Source organism: Dipodomys spectabilis, unplaced genomic scaffold (genome assembly GCF_019054845.1).
Source record: "Dipodomys spectabilis isolate Male_0828 unplaced genomic scaffold, ASM1905484v1 ptg000457l, whole genome shotgun sequence".
NCBI lineage: Eukaryota > Metazoa > Chordata > Mammalia > Rodentia > Heteromyidae > Dipodomys > Dipodomys spectabilis.
The window spans coordinates 1,052,414-1,073,117 of record NW_024871134.1 but is presented as its reverse complement, the minus strand read 5'-3'; the positions used below and the strand labels follow the sequence as shown (position 1 = coordinate 1,073,117).

Genomic DNA, 20,704 nt, shown 5'->3' with positions numbered 1-20,704 from the left:
ATTTTGTCTACTATCACATAGATCTGTACTCACTCGATTTGTCTACCATCACATGGACCTGTACTCACTGGATATGTCTACCATCACATGGATCTGTACTCAGTGGATTTGGTCTAACATCACATGGATCTGTACTCATTGGATTTGGTCTGTCATCACATGGATCTGAACACACTGGATTTGTCTACCATCACAGGATCTGTACTCACTAGATTTGTCTACCATCATATCGATCTGTACTCACTGGATTTGTCTACCATCACATGGATCTGTACTCACTGGATTTGATCTGTCTCATATGGATCTGTACTCACTGGATTTGATCTGTCATCACATGGACTTGTACTCACTGGATTTGGTCTCTCATCACATGGATCTGAACTCACTGGATTTGGTCTGACATCACATAGATCTGTACTCACTGGATTTGATCTATCATCACATGGATCAGTACTCACTGGATTTGATCTATCATCACATAGATCTGGATTCACTGGATTTGTCTGCCATCACATGGATCTGTACTCACTGGATTTGTCTGCCATCACATGGATCTGTACTCACTGGATTTGGTCTGTCATCACATGGACCTGTGCTCACTGGATTTGTCTGCCATGACATGGATCTGTACTCACTGGATTTGTCTACCATCACATGGATCTGTACTCACTGGATTTGTCTACCATGACATGGATCTGTACTCACTGGATTTGTCTACCATGACATGGATCTGTACTCACTGGATTTGTCTGCCATGACATGGACCTGTTCTCACTGGATTTGTCTACCATGACATGGATCTCTACTCACTAGATTTGTCTGCCATGACATGGATCTGTACTCACTGGATTTGTCTTCCATGACATGGATCTGTACTCACTGGATTTGTCTGCTATGACATGGATCTGTACTCACTGGATTTGTCTTCCATGACATGGATCTGTGCTCACTGGATTTGTCTACCATCACATGGACCTGTGCTCACTGGATTTGTCTACCATCACATGGACCTGTGCTCACTGGATTTGGTCTGCCATCACATGGTCTTGTACTTACTGGAACAGATTCCTGGGGGTGGTCTGCGAGTTTCCCCAGCACAGCAAAGCCATCCACATCCACCTGGCCTCTTGGTTTTATGGGTAATGATTCGATCCTGACACAGTCTACAAACAGAGTGGCACTGGTCCTTTCCACTCCAATCATGACCTTGTGCCACTGGGCATCAAACAAGGAAGGCAAGCCTGAAAAGCCTGCTGTCTGGAGGCTTCCGTCCAGTCCCTTGTATGAGAACACAACAGATTTTGTCTGACCATTGATCTTCACTCCAACTTGCTCCCTCCCCTCAGGGTCCTGGATCTGCCAGATATTCCAGTTCTTTCCAAGTGTGCTCCCATTCATCCGGAATGTTGTTAAAAAGGAGTATTCTTCAGGCAGCCCATGGGGATATAAATGCCTGCGTAAAATGTGAAAGTAGTCAATGTGAGTCTTGTCCTGTATTCATATATATTTACCATCTTTTATGCTTTTTTAGATTCTAGACTTGAGAAAGGAAAGTATAGAAAACTATGCATTATTTGTGCTTGCCTGTTCATAGGACCTGCCCAGAAATTAAATCATTCAATGTTCCTTAATGCTCTATCTTAAAATACACATTTTAAAAACCCTCTCTTTCCCAACTGCCATAAAACCCAAACAATATTACTATTTATGCTACCCAAAGAGCTACTGTTCAGCAATTTTCGCCAGCCAAAAACAACATTCTTGCAAAGCTCTTGGCAGTATTTCTTTCACAATGAGCAAAGAAATCACTTGGGGTCCATATTAGCCCCACTGGTTGAAACTTTTTAGTTAAAGTAGCTTTTAATGTTTTTAATTGTGTGTAACATATTAAGATTATTTTCCTTTCACCTGATATTCTCCCCCACAATTATATTCTCATCCTACCTAAGCATTTGAGTTATCATTTGCAACTGTGCAGACTTTACTCACAATCTTCTTAAGGCTGGGAATGTTCAGCTTTCCCAGGGAAGTCTGAGCTTCACCTAGCCACTGTCTACTAGTCACCAGGTGTTTGACCAGTGGAAGATGGCAAGTTCTTATCTGCTCCAGCACACTTGCACTTTACGCCACTGACCAACACTGTGTCATTGCTGCTTCCCTTACTTTGACTGCTTATTACATTTATTTATTTGTTATTTAAGAACACTGAACTTTGAAACTCAGAAATGTAAAAATGCAAGGACTGAAATTATAACTTTTTACCTTCCTTCCTCTAAGCTTAGAAAAATTCCTAAACAAAGAAGATATGGTTGGTAAACTAGGTATCAATGAATTGTTTGCTAGACAATAAAATTCAGCATTTCTGTAAACAATAGTGAGCTAAGACTCAGCGTTCCAAATAATCTTCCTTCAAGTCAAACTCTTCTTCTATAGCTCCCTTCTTTTGAAGACCTAGGAATAACTATCTCAGTGAATGGTGATTTTTATTTTATTTTATTATTGGTGCTGGTCTTGGGGTTTGAACTCAAGCATGGATGTGGTCCCTGAGCTTTCATGTTCAAGGCTGGAGTACTGCCACATGAGCCACAGCTCCACTTTGACTTCTTTCTAGTTAATTGGAGACAAGAGTTCCTCGACTTTCTTGCCCAGGCTGGCTTCAAACCACAATCTTCAGATCTCAGCCTCCTGAGTAGCTAGAGTCACAGGTATGAGTCAACAGCAACCAGCTACACACTTTTCCTCTCCTTCCCTCACCCTCTTCTCTCTCTCTCTCTCTGTCTCTCTCTCTCCCTCCCTCCCCCTCTCTCTCTGGTAAGTTAGTTATTATTGAGGCATGAGGTTTTTGTAAATAAAAAATAAATATGAACGTTTTTTCATCTCTTCCTCAAGTATTATTTTATAGTCTTAAAACATTGATGTATGTTACCTACTTAGTTGTTTATGGGTATAGTGAGAAAAGCTTTAGAATTAAATTCATTCATTAAAACAATATATTTGTTTTGACTCAGAAAGTCATAGTAACATGCTCAAGTGTCTCTTGAGCGAAGACATCCTAAAGTTAAGTTCATTGAAGCTTTCCTTCCCAGCAAAGAGTTGATGTTCGAAGGAAGGCATCTTTCAAATTATCTTTGACTTGGTATATGTCAACTAAAAATAATGGAAAGTGGAATGAGTTTCTAAAGGACTAGTTCATTCATAATATATTGTTAAACAAAAGGTATCTATGTGTATCTTCCTCTGCACACATATTAAAATAATATATATATATACAAAATAGTCATATATATGACTATTAGGATGTTATATATGTACACACACACACACAGATATATATATATATATATATATATATATATATACATATATATATATCAGGGTAATCATCTTTCAAACTAGACTAGAAAAGAAAAGAAAATACATTTTATTGCCTATATTAATAAAATCTATGTGCATTTCTATAGACCTAAAACTATTTAAAAGTCTCACAAATCTCATTTGTAGAAATGTTAACCCACTGTCTTTTTCAATTCTATTCTTATAAAAATGTTCTTCAGATCTACCAGTAAGCCAAATAGTATATATGATTTAAAAGGAGCTGAGTCTATAAATTATCTATGATATTACAATTTTCAAGAGTACCTAATTTTCTTATTTATCTTTTTTATGCCTGTGCTGGGGTTAGAACTCACTTCCTGTGTCTCACAGACTTTCCTACCCCATCTGGCTTTGAACCTTGATCTTCAGATCTCAACTTACTGAGTAGCAAGGGTTACAGGCTTGAGTCTCTGGTGCCTAGCCTTATTCATCTTTTAAAGGAAGATTAATTCATTTTTGAAATGAATTAAATGTATAATTATAATATTCACATCTGTATAATAAAGTATGTTCATAACAGGAAAATTAAGTTACTGAAATACTTTTCTAACAATGGTACAACTCAACATTTACCCAGATACTCATGGACCTCAATTAAATATCATTTAAAGAGCTTGAAGCTTAGTTTCAGAAAAGCATGCCAATGAAGTGGAAGATTTATTCCCCCCCACACACACCCTTAGTATTAACACTAACATCATTTCAGTCTTCTTGTCTGGAGCCTGCCAGGAGCAGAGCCCTGGACACGCGCTTCTGTTTCAGCACTGGGGCACTGAACAGCGCCCTTGTGTGCTTCCTAACCACACTGCGGCTCCTGGGGAAAGCATGCCTCAATGTGGCACTTTCCACACAGGGCCCTTTCAGCCCAAACCAGACAAATTATGTTTAAAAGAAACAGAAAGCAAGGAAAGAAGAACATGTCCTGAATCAATGAATAACAGTCTTGGTGATGGGCTTTTTTTTTTTCCTGCAATGAAAAGTCTACACTGAGAACATGAAGAGCAATACTCAAGCATTACACAATGATAAATGAGCAAATTCCTTCATCATTAAACAGAACCGTGATCCAAGAAGTGTAAATCTAGCATTACCTAACTGCCCCAAACTTAAAACACATTTGAGGAAGGTAATTAGACAAGCTATTCCTTTATATAATACCTGGTTGGGACCCTAAAGTCTACATTATTTCCCAGCTTGTAGGCCACTTGTAAGGCCGTCGACCCCACCACCCTCTGGACAGCTCTTCTGGAAGCCGCTTTGTCCACCTGGAACTGAGAAATCAGATCAAATCCTACAGAAAGGGAACACAAAACGAAAGTCAGAAATGATACCGGCCTTATTCCTTGCCCCAACTTTCCCAAACCAAAGAACACAGCCAGTCTGGAAGGAAACCATTTCCAAAAAGATAGGTTGCTACTTGCCTGGCAAGTCATCTTGGCCAACCCTAATCTTGGGACAGAGTTCATTCTCTCCATTGGAGATTGAGTTGATTGGGAATCCTGAAAAGAGATGGCGTATCAGCCTCCCTCAGCCACTACTGTTGAGCAGGCGAACAGTAACAACAGCAGCTACTTGTAAGCACTCTGATTCTGCATCTCAAGATCATAACTCTTTCATCTTCAACGCGGACTGGGGCATGCAAGAGCAAGGTCGCTTATTAGTCTGTTCTGAGAGATGTTCCTTTGAGGGCAGGGTTAGAAATTTGTTCCTTTTGGAGCCACAGCCTCCATGTCCTGAATGGCCTGGGAGCACAGGCTTGTTTGGAAATTTTCTGGTGGTTTGGGTTGGAAAATATGCCTTAAATATCATGTTTGGAATTTCAACGAGAGTGTTGTTAGCTTCAGGCCAGTTCAATGAGATTTTGGAAAATGTCAAATCGAGTGAAGCCTGAAGGTGTGGCAGAGTCCTGATGTTGGATAATCATGCATAAATACACAAAGTATATTTAATTCAGTATATTTGTTTCGAGTGGATTATTGCTAATGCCCTGGAAGTGGGAACAGTAGCAAGAAGGAAATAATCATGAGTGGGCTAAGCCTAGAACTCAACAAGGCAGCTCTGTGTCTTGAGCTTCAGAGTAAGAGAGTTTTTTTTTCTCATCAGCATCAAAAAGTGCTTGTAACATCCAACCTGAAGCCTTAATGAGATCCACCTGATGCCAGAAATGCTCTTTCCAGGCAGAGTTTGACCTAGCAGTCAGAGTACACCAAATCTCTTCTTCCCACCCCACCTCTCCCCAACCCGTCTACCTCCCCCTCCTCATCCACCCAGGCATGCATCCTCTCCACCTGCTAGTCCCTGCTGGGCCAGGTGCTGCCTTGGTTGCCCTGTGACCACCGTCAGGACTTCCTTTTCCACGCTCAGCCACCAGCATGTCTCTGTGGCCCAACGCATGAGTGCGAGTGGAGGAAAGGTAGGAAGGACCAGGGGCACGCAGCCTTCCCGCTGCACCCCTGCTTCACCACAGCTCCAGTTGTTTCTGGTGATAAGTGAGTTTTCAAAACACAGAAACTGTGTCTCTTACTTGGGCGGCGCTTGGAAGCTGCCGAGGCCCCAGGTCCCAGGAAGCTGCATACCAAGAAGAAAACTGGAATTTTCCTGAAGAAGATGGAGAAAAATCATTGCAGCAAAATCCCTTGAGAAGACCACTTCCCCATGTGTGTGCCTGGTTAGCTCATTCACGCCGGTGACGAGAGCCCAGGGCAGAGCTCTTCATTTGCACTCAGAGATTGGTGAATGAGACCTGGCTGTGGCTCCTGTAGCCTCTGTTGCTACAGTATCCCACTCGCTGGCTGTTTCTGTGTTGTCTTTTATCTTTGATTTTCTGTCTCGCTCATGGTGGCCTCTCCTCTCTCGTTTCTGACTCTCATTTTCTACCTGGAACGTGCTTGCTCTCCTGCCTTACTCCCATCCTTCTTCATTTCTCCCTCTCTCCTCCTCTCACTGTAACCGCTCTGTAGAAACAGACCTTGATTCTAAGAGACCCTAACTCAGGCCCCAAGCAAGTCTCCCAAGTCACAGTCTTACCAGCAGCTCCTCATTTTCGTGGGTTTTCTTTGGTGGCCCACAGTCCCTGCAAGGAAGGAGCTGGAGGGGAGTCAGTACACATCCAAGTTCCTCTTGCCGTCTCTTCTGGACACCGAGTTCTGGCCCCGACCTCCGTTGCTCCTCCTTGTGAGGTCTAAAAGCAAAGGGAGAAACCTGGGACTTCAGAGACACCTCACAGTGGAATGGAGAAGGGGTGGGACAGGCAGGGTGTGCCCAGGCCTGGCCCCAGGCGGGGCCTCCAACTGAGGAGGCCACAGGGAGGGATTGACAGCAGGGAGGTTTGCTGAAAAAGAAAAAGTAAAATCAGGATGTGGGGAAACTCACTAGAAGTATTCAGGCAAGCTGCTATAGGAAAACAGTGGACGCTTTCACATGTGCTATAGGAAGACAGTGGCTGCTTTCAGGTCTGTTATAGGAAGACTGTGGTTGCTTTCAGATCTGCTATAGGAAGACTGTGGTTGCTTTCAGATCTGCTATGGGAAGACAGTGGCTGCCTTCAGATCTGCTATAGGAAGACAGTGGACGTTTTCAGATCTCCTATAGGAAGACAGTGGACGCTTTCAGATCTGCTATAGGAAGACAGTGGACATTTTCAGATCTGCTATAGGAAGACAGTGGATGCTTTCAGATCTGCTATAGGAAGACAGTGGACGTTTTCAGATCTGCTATAGGAAGACAGTGGATGCTTTCAGATCTGCTATAGGAAGTCAGTGGCTGCCTTCAGATCTGCCATAGGAAGACAGTGGCTGTTTTCAGCGGCCTGAGACACCCACCGAGCTACTAGAGAAGGCAGCAGTGGAAGAACCCACAAGGGCTTCGCTGCCCTCCGTCCAGGCCTAAAGCCCCATTTATTCCAACTTTGCTAGCCATAGACCTAAGATAAATTAGCTAAACTGTTACTCAACTGCCCTAACTATAAGGGGATGTGGGGAGGTGGGGAGGGAAGGGATGGTAGGAAACAAACAAAGGAGGGGGTAACAATGTTTGACGAGAAATGGACTCATTACCTTACTCATGTAGCTGTAACCCCTCTGTACAGCATCTTTATAATAAAATAAAATTTAAAAAATAAATAAATGAGATGCAAGTACTGACATACAAACAATAATTTTGGATTGGGTGGGGGGTGGGGGGAGGATGGGAAGGGATGGGAAGGGGAAACAAGGGAGGAGGCTACAATGCTTGATAAGAAATGTACTCATCATCTTGCCCATGTAACTGTAACCCCACTGTACAGTATTTTCACAATAAAAATAAAATAAAATAAATAAAAATAAAATAAAATAAAAAAACAATAATTTTGGTGGCTTATGACTGTAATCGCAGCTACTCTGGAGTCTGAGTTCTGACGATTGAGGCTCTAGGGGAGCTCAAGCAAGTAAGTCCGTGAGACTCTTCTTTCCAGTTAACCAGCAAAAAGTCTAAAATAGAGCTATAGCTCAAGTGCTAGACTGCTGCCATTGAGTGGAAAAAACTAAGGGACAGTGCACTTAGTTCAAGTCCTAGTACCAGCGCGTGCGCACACACACACACACACACACACACACACACACACACACACCACATACACTTACCACAGACACCTACCACACCCACACTACACGCAGCTACCAAACCCACACATACACACACCACACATAAATTATTTTGTGAACTAGATGAGATTAGTGAAAAGCAAGGGGTGTAATACTGAGCTAGTTTAATCATCTAACATTGCATTCTGTGTGTCCTTCTGTTGCTTGAGCCTAACAGTTTTTTCCTTCTACCAACCCCACTATAAGGTAAGACTGAAATCACCCTTACTCACTGGAGGACAAAATAATTGCCAATATGGAGTGATTTGCTCAACACTCTATGGCTATGAATCTTATGCACTCTCTCAAATCTGTGGCTGGAAACCTTGATAAAATGAGACATCACATCTCGAGTTGTTTCTTCTTAATCTTTGCAATTGTGGGGGCTTTAAAGTTGTATCCCGCAAACAAATTGGGAGTGTGTTTCTGGAGCCCAGAGCTGGAGAGAGATGGTCCATCCACACCACTGTGACCCGTTCTAAGGCTGATGGCTGGGGAGAAGGCAGACAAGCCTGCACAAGCCATGAAGACTGCCCAACTTTCGGTCCAACTTGGGAAACCTGGATGTTGAATCTGTAAAGAGGGATTCATAAGACCCAAACTTGTCATTGTTGTAACAAGTCACAATGTCAATATTTTTAAAGTCATTCTACTTCCTTGAATTTCCTTTAGTTTTTTTTAACTGATTCCATTTAAGTTTTTTTTTGGGGGGGGAGTCCGTCATGGGGCTTGAACTCTGGGCTTGGGTGCTCGCTTTCTGTGCTCTTCAGCTCAAGGCAAGCGCTATATCGCTTGAGCCACAGCACCACTTTTGGTTTTCTAGTGGTTTATTGGAGATAAGAGTCTCACAGATTTTCCTGCCCGGGCTGGATTTGAACCTCGATCCTCAGATCTCAGCCCCTTGAGTAGCTAGGATTACAGGCATGAGCCCGGCTTAATTATGTATTTTATTTTATGTTAAACTAAAAGTTTCTGCCAAGCAGAATTAGAAAGTTACCAAACTAGAAAGATAGACAACAGACTAGGAGAAGATATTTACCAGCAATACATCAGACAAAGGCCTCATATCCAAAATATACAAAGTGGTCAAGAAACTAACCCCTCCCAAAGCTAATAAATCAATCACTAAATGGGCAAAGGAGCTAAGGAGATACGTCTGCAGATGAGAGAAAGCATGTGCTGTTTGTCTTTTTGAGCTTGGTTTACCTCACTTAACATGATTTGTTCTAGGTCAATCCATTTCCCTGCAGATGACATACTGTTATTCTTTCTAATGGTGGTATAAAATTCCACTATGTCTGGGTATCATATCTTTTGGATCCACTCATCTATGTAGGGTATCTGGGCTGTTTCCAAATCCTTAGCTATTGTGAATAGTACAGCAGTGAACATGGATGTGCAAGTGTTTTTATGGTATCTTGAGTCATGATGATCTAGGTACATGCCCAGGAGTAGTATGGCTGGGTTGCAGGGAAAGTGTATATTTAATTTTTTTAGGAGGCTCCAGACTGCTGTCCAGAGTGGCTGTAAAGCTTCCAATCCCACCACCAGTGCAATTGGGTTCTATTTCCCCACATCCTCTCTAACATTTGTTGTTCAAATTCACAATGTTGGCCAATCTAACTGGTGTGAGATGGAATCTCAGAGCTGTTTTGATTTGCATTTACTTATGGTCAGGGTATAGAGTATGTTTCTTTGCCATTCTTGCCTCTTCTCACAGAGAGACAAGGCTTCCTCTGCCTCCCTGTGGCTTTCCACAAGGTCCTATTATTCTGCTCCATCAGACTCCTCTCTCCTCAGGCACCTCTTCTGGCTCAGGACAGAAATGCAAATGCCCAGAGCCGCAATGTTTATCAAGCCAGTCAGGGTTTACCCCAATAAACTGGAGGGGCCTCTTGCAGCCTGACATCTCACCAGCTAAGCCAGCTCCTCATCCTCCTGGAAAGAGACATTTCCCAGAGGCTTTCCATGGAAGTTCTTTATTTGCAGTTTAATATCTTACTCTGGTAAGAAAAAAAGAGAAACAATTTTCTGTATAACAAAGTGTTTAGGAAATCCCTTCAAGTATTTAGAAAATCTTGCCTCTGCAGTTGCCTCTCCACAAACCTCTTTTTTTTTGTTTGTTTTTGGTTTTTTTCTTGGCCCAGTAGTGGGGCCTGAACTCTGGGCCTGGGCACGTTCCCTCAGCTCTTCAGCTCAAGGCTAGTACCACTTGAGTCACAGCGCCACTTCCGGTTTTTTTCTTTTTGCTTATGTGGGGCTGAGGAATTGAACCCAGGGCCTCAGGCATGCAAGGCAAGCGCTCTACCACTGAACCACCTTCCCAGCCCCTCCGCAAACCTCTTTCAGGAATCCCCCTCCTTGTGAGGCATAAGTTGTGAGGTCTGCAAGTTGAGGCTACTCCAGGGAATGCGTTAGTGATGGCCCCTCAGCTCAGGAGATGAGCCCGGCGTGGCGGCTCACGTTTGCAGTCCCATCTGGGTGAGCACCACTCAGAAATGCCAGACCAAGGGAGGGAAGGGATGCCGTCCAACAAGGAACACACTCGTGACCTGACTCATGAAACGGTAACCTTCTGAACTGCACCTTCATAATAACAATGAAATCACATGTTAAAAATGGCAGGCCCTCTCCAAAAAGCAGTGCAAATGCCAAAAGGGTGGAGGGAGTGACACAAGTGATAGAGACCAGCTTAGCCAGTACAAGCACCGAGGTCAACCCCAGGTACAAAACCAGGAAGAGAAGGAAGGAAGGGAGGGAGGGAGGGAGGGAGGGAGGGAGGGAGGAAGGGAGGAAGGGAGGAAGGAAGGAAGGAAGGAAGGAAGGAAGGAAGGAAGGAAGGGAGAAAGGAAGGGAGGAAGGGAGGAAGGGAAGAAGGGAGGAAGGAAGGGAGAAAGGAAGGAAGGAAGGGAAGAAGGAAGGGAGGAAGGGAGGAAGGAAGGGAGGAAGGGAGGAAGGAAGGAAGGAAGGAAGAATTCTTAGCCAGTATAAGCACCGAGTTCAACCCCAGGTACAAAACCAGGAAGAGAAGGAAGGAAGGGAGGAAGGAAGGAAGAAAGGAAGGAAGGAAGAAAGGAAGGAAGGAAGGAAAGAAGGAAGGAAGGGAGGGAGGGAAGGAGGGAGGGAGGGAGGGAGGGAGGGAAGAAGAAAGGAAGGAAGAATTCTTAGCCAGTACAAGCACCGAGGTCAACCCCAGGTACAAAACCAGGAAGAGAAGGAAGGAAGGGAGGAAGGAAGGGAGGAAGGAAGGGAGGGAGGAAGGAAGAAAGGAAGGGAGAAAGGAAGGAAGGAAGGAAGGAAGGAAGAATTCTTAGCCAGTATAAGCACCGAGTTCAACCCCAGGTACAAAACCAGGAAGAGAAGGAAGGAAGGAAGGAAGGGAGGATAGAAGGAAGGAAGGAAGGAAGGAAGGAAGGAAGGAAGGAAGGAAGGAAGGGAGGGAGGGAGGAAGGAAGGGAGAAAAGGAGGAAGGAAGGAAGAATTCTTAGCCAGTACAAGCATCGAGTTCAATCCCAGGTACAAAACCAGGAAGAGAAGGAAGGAAGGAAGGAAGGGAGGAAGGAAGGAAGGAAGGAAGGAAGGGAGGGAGGACAGAAGGAAGGAAGGAAGGAAGGAAGGAAGGAAGGAAGGAAGGAAGGAAGGAAGGAAGGAAGGAAGGAAGGAAGAAGGAAGGAAGGAAAGAAGGGAGGGAGGGAGGGAGGAAGGGAGGGAGGGAGGGAGGGAGGGAGGAAGGGAATTCTTCAAGTAGGTAAGGGAGCCTCTTAATGAAGGATAGAGATTAGCTCTGCTGGATGACTCACAGTTGTGGGAATCTGAGAGACAGTGGGGACCATAGGCCTGTGGAAAGCCAGACCATGTGTGTACATATATATATTATGCACACACTGAGTATGGCATAGCAGGGAAGTATTCCAATGGTGTGACTCCTTTGGACAACTAACTGACAGTTTAACAAAATGAATTCCAGGAAGCTGAGACATATCTTACTGGGGGAGGAGGGGAGGGTTGAGGTCAAGGGGCAGGGTAGAGGAATGGAGCAAGGACAGGAGGGAGAACACAGTCATACAGTGTTCATGTGTGAAAATGAACCAGGTGGAATATCCCGAGAGTCAAGAAGTCCACAGAATCATGGTGAGAGATGACAAAGGAGTTTATTAGCCAGCTGGGGCTGTCCTGTCCTGGACTCTGGGGTCTCATAACAAAGAGCAGCCACAATCCCTAGGAGGGCAGGGTTTAAAGAGGCAAAAGACCACACGCAGGTGGCGAGGCCTTTTTGCAGGCAAGCAAGCTGTTCACAGAAGTGAAATTTGCAGTTAGCCTTATCAGATGCAATTTCACAAGCAATTTTCGTAAACAATGCATAAAGTCACGCTCTGGAGGCTTTAGGGGCAGACGCACTACTGCGGCTATGCTGGGGTCAACAGTGGTGCTCAGAGCAGGCAGACAACATTATTGTCTCGGGAGGCTAGAGACACCTGCAGGAGTGGGCTACAGCATCTACAGCATCTAGCCTGGGGAAGGGGCTGAGCATCCAGAATGGTTGTTTTTTAAACTATATCTAAACCTGGGTTGTCACACAGGGGAGGAGGGAGGAGGGCAGGCTGAGAGATGGGAGAACTAAGAGGGGTGACATTGATCGAGACACAGGAGCGTAGAAATGGACATACTGAGTTGAAATCCCCTGTGCAACTACTTAAATATAAATGAAAGAACCCATTTTATAAGTAAATAGTTTATAATTGTATACACAGTTATATCTTCACCTGACGTAGTTCCCCTGTCTACACACATACATTGTTGGAGAGAGAGCACTCCCACATGCATGTACGTGTGCATGCACACACACACACACACACACACACACACACACACACACATCTAACTGTTCCTTTCCTATACATGCAAAGTTTTATTCACTGTGTGAATCAGGAGGCACCACAAACAATCATCTCATCTCCAGTGACCATCTGCCTGCGTCGCCTATTTGTTCAATCATTGAACAAGTACTGACTGACTGATTACAATGATATACTGATGAGCAAGCATATGCTGGGAGTCTGAAGACAGCGTGGGCGAGGAGGGTCCGATCCTACAGGGATGAAAAGAAGATGCAGAGAGTGAGAGCTGTGGTGACCTCACTGGGCGCCCGAGGAGGACCCTGCCGTCCAGAGAGAGGTGGGGATGCTTGGACAGAGCAGTGAAGGAGGCCTGGGGAAGACCAGGCTTGATGGAGGAACTCTTCCATCTGGTAAATACGGTGGTGCCTGCTGCCATGGACCATCCCCGCAGAGGGACACTGCACCTCTCACCCAAGCCGCCCAGCACTTCCCATGGGTCCCAGGTCAGGCCCCTGGGTGAGGTCCGGCCTTAGGTTCACCAGGACTTCCGTTTTCCAAGGCTGTTTAATGGCTATTGGCTGCAGACTCTAAGAACGTATAGCATTTGCTAAATTGTTTTTTTAATGAGTATCCTTTTAAACCATATGAGCTCCTGAGAACTTTTGGGCTCATAAAAAAATGTGACGATTTCCTTACTAGATATCTAGTAAAGAAATTTTCTTGACTCGGGAGAATGAAGTACACAAAGTTGTCTTTTGTACTATTGCCACTTGCCAACCTATATTAGTCGTCAAATCAGGTTCTAAACTGAATGTTCACTTTCATCAACAAAGTGAAGAAACATCCTTAATTCTGAACCATGAAATAAACTTAAGCCTATATTATTTTGTGTGGTACCTGTGAAATTTCCTTGAATCCACTATCTTAAACGGGCAGAGAAAGGCTCAGTGCTTTCCTGAAATTCGAAACCTGAGTTAAGGAATCAGACCAGAATTTGGTTTCCTTTTGTCAAGCAGCTAACTTTGATTCAATGTAGACACTCCAGTCCAGGTTATTTTCCATATGCATAAACTGAAGTATTGATGCCATTTTAAGGTTGCTCTCAGAATAAAAATGCAAAATCAGAAAAGCACAAATCAGAAAAAATGCATTCTGATTGTTCATGAAAATCCATTGAAGAGCAAAGACAAAATGAACACTATAAGAACAAGTAAAAGTAATTCTGCCCTAATAGATGAACTGCCTACTATGTCCTCACTACCCCAACGGGGTGCTAACCAACAACCAATCCCACCCAGCCCTGAACTGTGTGAGCTCCACAGCCAGGCAATTTGAGTTCAGATTTCAACTTGTTAGACATTTCACTTTCTAGATGGACAGGAAATTAGACATTTCACTTCTAGATAGACAGGTAATTAACTCCTTTGCCTCCATTTCCTTCTATGCAAAAACTGAATATGAGAGCACTGATGTTATTGGTACTACTCAAGAGTTAAACTAGAGCTTCAGATAGCACCTGGCACCAGATAAATTTTAGCCTGATTCCTATATTTTAACTCACTCAACTTTCCCTCCTCCCTGAGTACCATTCTGTGCCAGTCACAGGGTACATTTAGATTTCCTGAACAGTGTGGCTGTGTCAGGTGTGTAAGAACTACCCTAGACAACTACCACCACTAAAAACCCTGGCCTAGAAATCCCAAGGTAAATCAACTGACAGCCTCCCTTCCTTTATGCGCGTGTCTTCAGCTATTTGATGTGTGTGTGTGTGTGTGTGTGTGTGTGTGTGTGTGTGTGTACACGCTCCTATATGTGCACACACATACAAGCACATATGCCAGTCCTAGGGCTTCAACTAGAGCTCAGGCACTCACCGTTAGCTTTTTCACTCAAGGCTGGCATTCTACCATTTGAGCCATAGCTCTATCTCCAGCTTTTTAATTATTAATTGTAGATGAGTCTCCTGACTTTCCTACCTGGGCTGGCTGTGAGTTGTAATCCTAGGATCTCAGCCTCCTGAGTAGCTAGGATTATGAGCCTGACAAGAGCCACCAGCACCCAGTTTGATGTCTTTCTCTTCTTTCTTTCTTTTCTGGTTCTGGCTTGAACTCAGGGCCTGGGTGTTTTCCCAGTGCTTTTTTTCCTCTAGGCAGCACTCTACAACTTGAATCACAGCTCCACTTCTAGTTTTTTAGTAGTTAATTTGAGATAAGAATCTCATGGCGGGCTGGGAAAGTGGCTCAGTGGTAGAGTGCTTACCTTGCATGCATGAGGCCCTGGGTTCGATTCCTCAGCACCGCATAAGCAGAAAAAGCTGGAAGTGGCACTGTGGCTCAAGTGGTAGAGCACTAGCCTTGAGCTGAAGAGCTGAAGGACAGCGCCCAGGCCCAGAGTTCAGGCCCCACAACTGACAAAAAAAAAAGAATCTCATGGACTTTCCTGCTGGGACTGGCTTTGAACCATGATCTTTAGATCTCAGGCTTTGAGTAGCTAGGATTACAGACATGAGCCATCACCGCACAGCTTATGGGTTTTTATTCTCCTAAAAAAAAAAACTGTTTCATGTGTCCTTCAAGCTCAGCTAGTTGATAACACCTTCCCTTTCCTAATGCTTTGCGTTTTCCGTAATGTTTCCCAGCAAAATCTCATTTTTAGGTCACAACAAGCCAACAAGGTAGGTATACTACCCTGTTGTCTTGGTGAAGAGATGTAGGAAGATCCCTAAACAAGTCACAGTCACTTAGTGATGCTGCAGACGGAGCTGTGAGCAGGGGTAGAGGAAAAGTTCTTCTCTCCAGCAGCCCCTGGAGAGACAGTCAGCATCATGTTCAGGATGACCAGTGCCAAGTGACAAGGCCGCCATCAAGCAGCTTCATGTGCAGTACAGACATAGTGTCCATACATGGCCATGCTTGTACACATAACTGATTTTATACACACGTCTATTCATGTACCTGCACACACGTCTATGCATATACACAGTTGGTACACACATCTATGAATATACAAATAATTGACTTATGCATATACACATGTCTATGTATATACACATACAGGTCTATGCATATGCACATGATTGATTTATACATACATACACATATCTATACATGCACATATAATTAATTTGTGCAAGCACATGTATTACGTCTATATATATACACATAATTGATTTGTCCATAAACATATGTATATGCATGCATACGTAACTGATTTGCTCACTTTAAAATATGTGAGCAGTATAGAAAACTACAAATTGTAGAAATAGAAAAAATGAAACACAGTCATTCAGTTTCACCACCAAGGGATGAATCACTACTAACATTTAATATACTTTCTTTGAGTACCTTTTTTATACCTCAGCTTTGGTCCTGTTTTACAGAGTATTAAGTTCTGTAACCTTATTAAAGGCATCTCACTTAAAGCACTTACATATTTACGTTCTCAAAATTCAAATACAATCATGTCATGTTACAAAACATGACATACGCCTTTGAAAGTAAAATTGCAGCTTTTGATTCAAACTTCTATACCCTTAAGAGAAAACAGTACACAGAGATGTTTGAGTAACTGGAGAAGATTCTTCCAGCAGATAGTGGTTTTTGAAAGGACTTTTTCTTCTTTTCTTTCCCTCACATAAGCAATATGGACTCTTAGATCACAGCCACCCAACTAGCAGAGGCCACAAAGGCATGTGAAGGTGTTCCCGAAGGCCAAAGCATAACCGCAGCAGCGTTCTGCGCCTACCTTCCTTTCATTCCAAATATCTCTGACACCCCAGCTTGTGCTGGAATAGCAACTGCACAGGGCTGGGGACAAAGAGCCTCTGTTGGTGGAGACTGACTGCGAGCCACTGAGAGCTGAACGACTCTGCCTTCACACACACACACACACACACACACACACACACACACGTGAGTGCGGGGGGGGGGGCTTCCCCCCTCTCCCCTCCCACGCCACCCCACCCCCGAGGGAGAACCAGTAAGGATCAGGAACTGCCAGGCCGGGTAGGGCCGGGGTATGCTTCTGCTGCTGGGATACCAGGACCCTACGGGGCCAGGCGTTATTGACAGGAACCACCAGCAACCAGCAGTGTTTTAAAATGTGCTCTCTTGTGCCTCTTGTCTCCTTGAAATCGCTTAATATTTCCAAATGTTAAGGTCATTAAGAGCCGCACACTCATGCGAAGGGGCAAGACCAGAAATGGCTTACTTCAGAATTTACAGCAAGAGCACTAAAACAAAACTAACAGGAGCCATCAGTTATGAGTTACTATGCTGATTAGTTAATATGTTGCCAATAGACTGCTCCCCACATTCTTTCTAGGCTTCACAAGCCACTGCATTCTCACCAGAAGATTCACGCAATCTGTAGGGGAACATGACTTGGTGATGGAGGTCCAGGGCAATCTGTGCTGTTCACAATGGCCCACCAGCCACAGGGGACTCCTGAGCCCTTGGATGTCGCTACTCAGTGAAGATCTGAACTTAAAAAAAAAAAGAGAGAGAGAGAGATTATTTAGCTGGACACTGGTGGCTCACACTGGTAATACTAGCTACTCTGAAGGCCAAGAATCCAGGTTCAAAGCCAGCCCGGGGCAGAAAAGTTCTGGAGACTCTACCTCCAGCAAAAGGCTGGTGCTGTGGCTCAAGTAGTAAAGCACCAGCCTTGAGCAAAAGAGTGAAGAGACAACACCCAGGCCCTAAGCTCAAGTCCCAGTATTGGTACAAGAGAATAAATAAAAATAAAAATTTTATGAATATGTATTCACCTTGTATTTGTGTGGTGTTATTTTCTCCTTATTTTTAGTACCTAATAGTACAAGAAAGTTAGGTAGAACAAATAGAAATTCCACCTCCAATTATTTCAAGATGTGCAGAATCCATCCATGTCATAACAAGTTCTGACAGCAACGTATTTATAACCTTGATTTTATACAGCTCAAAGAAGTTTAACGTGAATTCAAATAAACTAATACCTCCCCCATACCTATGAATCCCTTCTGTATACATCCCTTAAATGAAGTACAAACTAGTAAAAAAAAAAATCTAGACCTTAAAAGTTTAGAGGAAAATTTAATATGTAGAAAAATGTTTCTTTACATTTATAGAAATTTATGATCTGGAAAGTCTGACTTGGAATGCTATTAGTTGAGATTTAAAACGATTTTATTTTATAAATGGGCCCGGTGTGCTCTTCTTGTCATTTTTCTGGCATCTCAACAGCACACAAGGGAAGTTCTTGTTTTCTCAGCAATGTCTGCTAGGTAAAGTCTAAATAGGTCAAGGCAAGAAGCAAAAAGCTTTCCTTTCAGAAAAAAAAAAAATCATAAAACTCAGATTGTCCTTTATAATTAAAACATTCACTGAACAGTCACCTAAAAATAAACAAGTTAGCAAGCCCGTGGTCCCAGACGTCTGCTCTTGGATTCCACAGAGACAACACAACCTGTGTCCAAACTGCAAGTTTCCTGAAATACTTTGCAATGAACTCCCAGTGGCTGCAGGAGACATGGCCAGGAGCCACTTCTCCACTGGGCTTTGCCCTCAGCCTCTCTGAAAAGAACAGCAGCGCAGCTCCAGCAGAGATCTAACCAGGCTTTGCAAACTGACAGGCACTGAGTAAGAGCAGAGTATTTGAAAAGGAAAACTATGGTGTGAGGATTGGAATCTGATTTAGGGACAGCAGCAAGATGCCCCACCTGGGCCTGAACTCCCAAACCGCCCCAAGGTGGACTCCAGCGTGGGAACTGCCTCTGTGTACCCAGGGGACACTTGTGCTCAGTCTCTGGCAACAGTGATGCTTCTATTGATCTGATCTTGTTGTTTTTTTTTTTTATCAGTACCAGGAGTGAAAGTTCAGATCCAGGCAAAGGTAAAAGGTTTTAACATGTTTATTAGCATATGTAAATTACTAATTGTACAACAGGGTTTACTGAGAGACAACTACAGACATGTAATAAATTTGATCAGATTCACACACTCTGCCTCCTGTCTCTCCTTTTTAATGCATTTTAGTAGATTTCATTGTTACTTTCATATATAGAGATATTTCTGATCACATTTGTCCCTTTCTCTCTCTGCCCACCATTCCGCCCACCCAAAGTCCCCCTTTCCAACATGTGTTTATGGTGATAATGATGTCTACATTCTACCTATGAATAAGAACTTTTTATCTTTGTCCTTCTAGGCTTGGCTCATGTTTTTGTTTTTGTGTTTGTGTTTTAACACAGTGATCCCCAGTTCTATCATTTTCCTACAAATGGCACAACTTCATTTGAAGAGCAGGGCTTCGGTGGTGCAGTCTGTAAACTTGCCTCTCACAGCAAGAAACAGGGCTTGGCCCGCTCCTGGAGCTCTTCACAAAATCATTCCAACCAGTGCAACCCAAAGCCTCACCTAAGGGCATGGCTGGTTTTCAGGTAATGGTTTCTTCAGTGACTTCTCTGCTTCGGGATCCTATATCCATGAATGCCTCCATTCTTCACTGTGTTAGGACTGGGACAGGAAACACCCACCACATTCCCCCAAGGCAAAACAGGGAACACTCAGAGATTCAGTAAAACTGAACACAACTCACAGAGCTTTGAAGATGCAGCAGAGTTCTAAAAGGGGAAAATTATAGGATGAGTGTCTACATTAAAAACTGGGAGAGAGCAAGAATAGGGGGGACATTTTCCCAAAAAGAAACATACTCACTTATGGAACTGTGAGATCTTTGTAATAACAATAAAAATGGGGGGAAATCTACTCAAACAAAAAATGAAAATAAGAATAAATACATAAAATAAAAATTGGAGAAAGGCTGGGCATGATCGTGCATGCCTGTAGGTCTAGCACCTTGGGAGGCTGAGGCAAGATTAAGAGTTTGAGACCAATCTGGGCAAAGTGAGCTCAAGGACAACCCGGGCTATAGTAAGAAACTGCCTCAAACAAACAAAGCAAACACGTTCCGAATGGTTTCAGATAATCACTTAATGATACACCTCACGGTGGGTGGATGAGGACAGAACAAATCCAAAGTTGGTTGACAGAAATGCACGATAAGGCCCCAGGCAGAAATTAGTGATGTGGAGAGTAAAGGAACAAACAGAATCAGTGCAACAAAGAGCTGGGTCTTTTCAAGGATACACAATTGGCTGGGAGCGTGGCTCAGGCGGTAGCGCATTTCCCTAACGCACTCCCCGAGTTCAAATCCCAGGGATAAATTTCCACAGTACCCAGCGGGAAGCCTGCGCCTGCGCGCTGGGCCACCGCCATCCGGGACGCGCCTGCGCGCTGGCCCTGGCTGGTGGCCGCCGCTCGCTGCGGGTCGTCGAGGCGACGAAAAGACCCGCCGGGGGAGCAGTCTCCAGGGGTGTCGTGTCCCTAACGTGCTGGGCCGTGGGTGTGGGTCTCCTCGGATCCGCCCGCCCGCGGGGCCCGCCTCGCTGAAGCCTTGGCGGCCGTGAAAGGAGGGCGTCCCCAGCTGGGGCCGGGCCGGGGCCCCGGGAGTCCCTACAGGCCCCGGCGGCCCGGCTCTCCGCTCCGTCCCGCAGGCCCCGGCTCTCCGCCCGGCCCCGGCTCTCCGCTCCGTCCCGCAGGCCCCGGCTCTCCGCCCGGCCCCGGCTCTCCGCCCGGCCCCGGCTCTCCGCTCCGTCCCGCAGGCCCCGGCTCTCCGCCCGGCCCCGGCTCTCCGCTCCGTCCCGCAGGCCCCGGCTCTCCGCTCCGTCCCGCAGGCCCCGGCTCTCCGCCCGGCCCCGGCTCTCCGCTCCGTCCCGCAGGCCCCGGCTCTCCGCCCGGCCCCGGCGCCCCGGCCGGCCCGCGCCGCACCCCCCCCCCCCTCCACCCTACCCCACCCCACCCCTCCTCGGCAGCGCTCTGCTGCCCCCTT

At 44.9% G+C, this 20,704-nt stretch overlaps 1 protein-coding gene across 1 annotated transcript in view; it reads right to left on the bottom strand.

Moving 5' to 3' along the window:
- Nucleotides 1-6,416, bottom strand: part of Col9a1 (collagen type IX alpha 1 chain) — a 51,790-nt gene extending 45,374 nt beyond the window's left edge. The window contains exons 1-5 of the mRNA XM_042668566.1: nucleotides 6,403-6,416; nucleotides 5,900-5,973; nucleotides 4,797-4,874; nucleotides 4,534-4,666; nucleotides 1,057-1,453 (exon numbers count right to left, since the gene is read on the bottom strand). Of these exons, the coding sequence (XP_042524500.1) occupies nucleotides 1,057-1,453; nucleotides 4,534-4,666; nucleotides 4,797-4,874; nucleotides 5,900-5,973; nucleotides 6,403-6,416 (696 nt within the window). The remainder of the gene's footprint in view (nucleotides 1-1,056; nucleotides 1,454-4,533; nucleotides 4,667-4,796; nucleotides 4,875-5,899; nucleotides 5,974-6,402) is intronic.
- Between the last annotated feature and the right edge of the window lie 14,288 nt (nucleotides 6,417-20,704).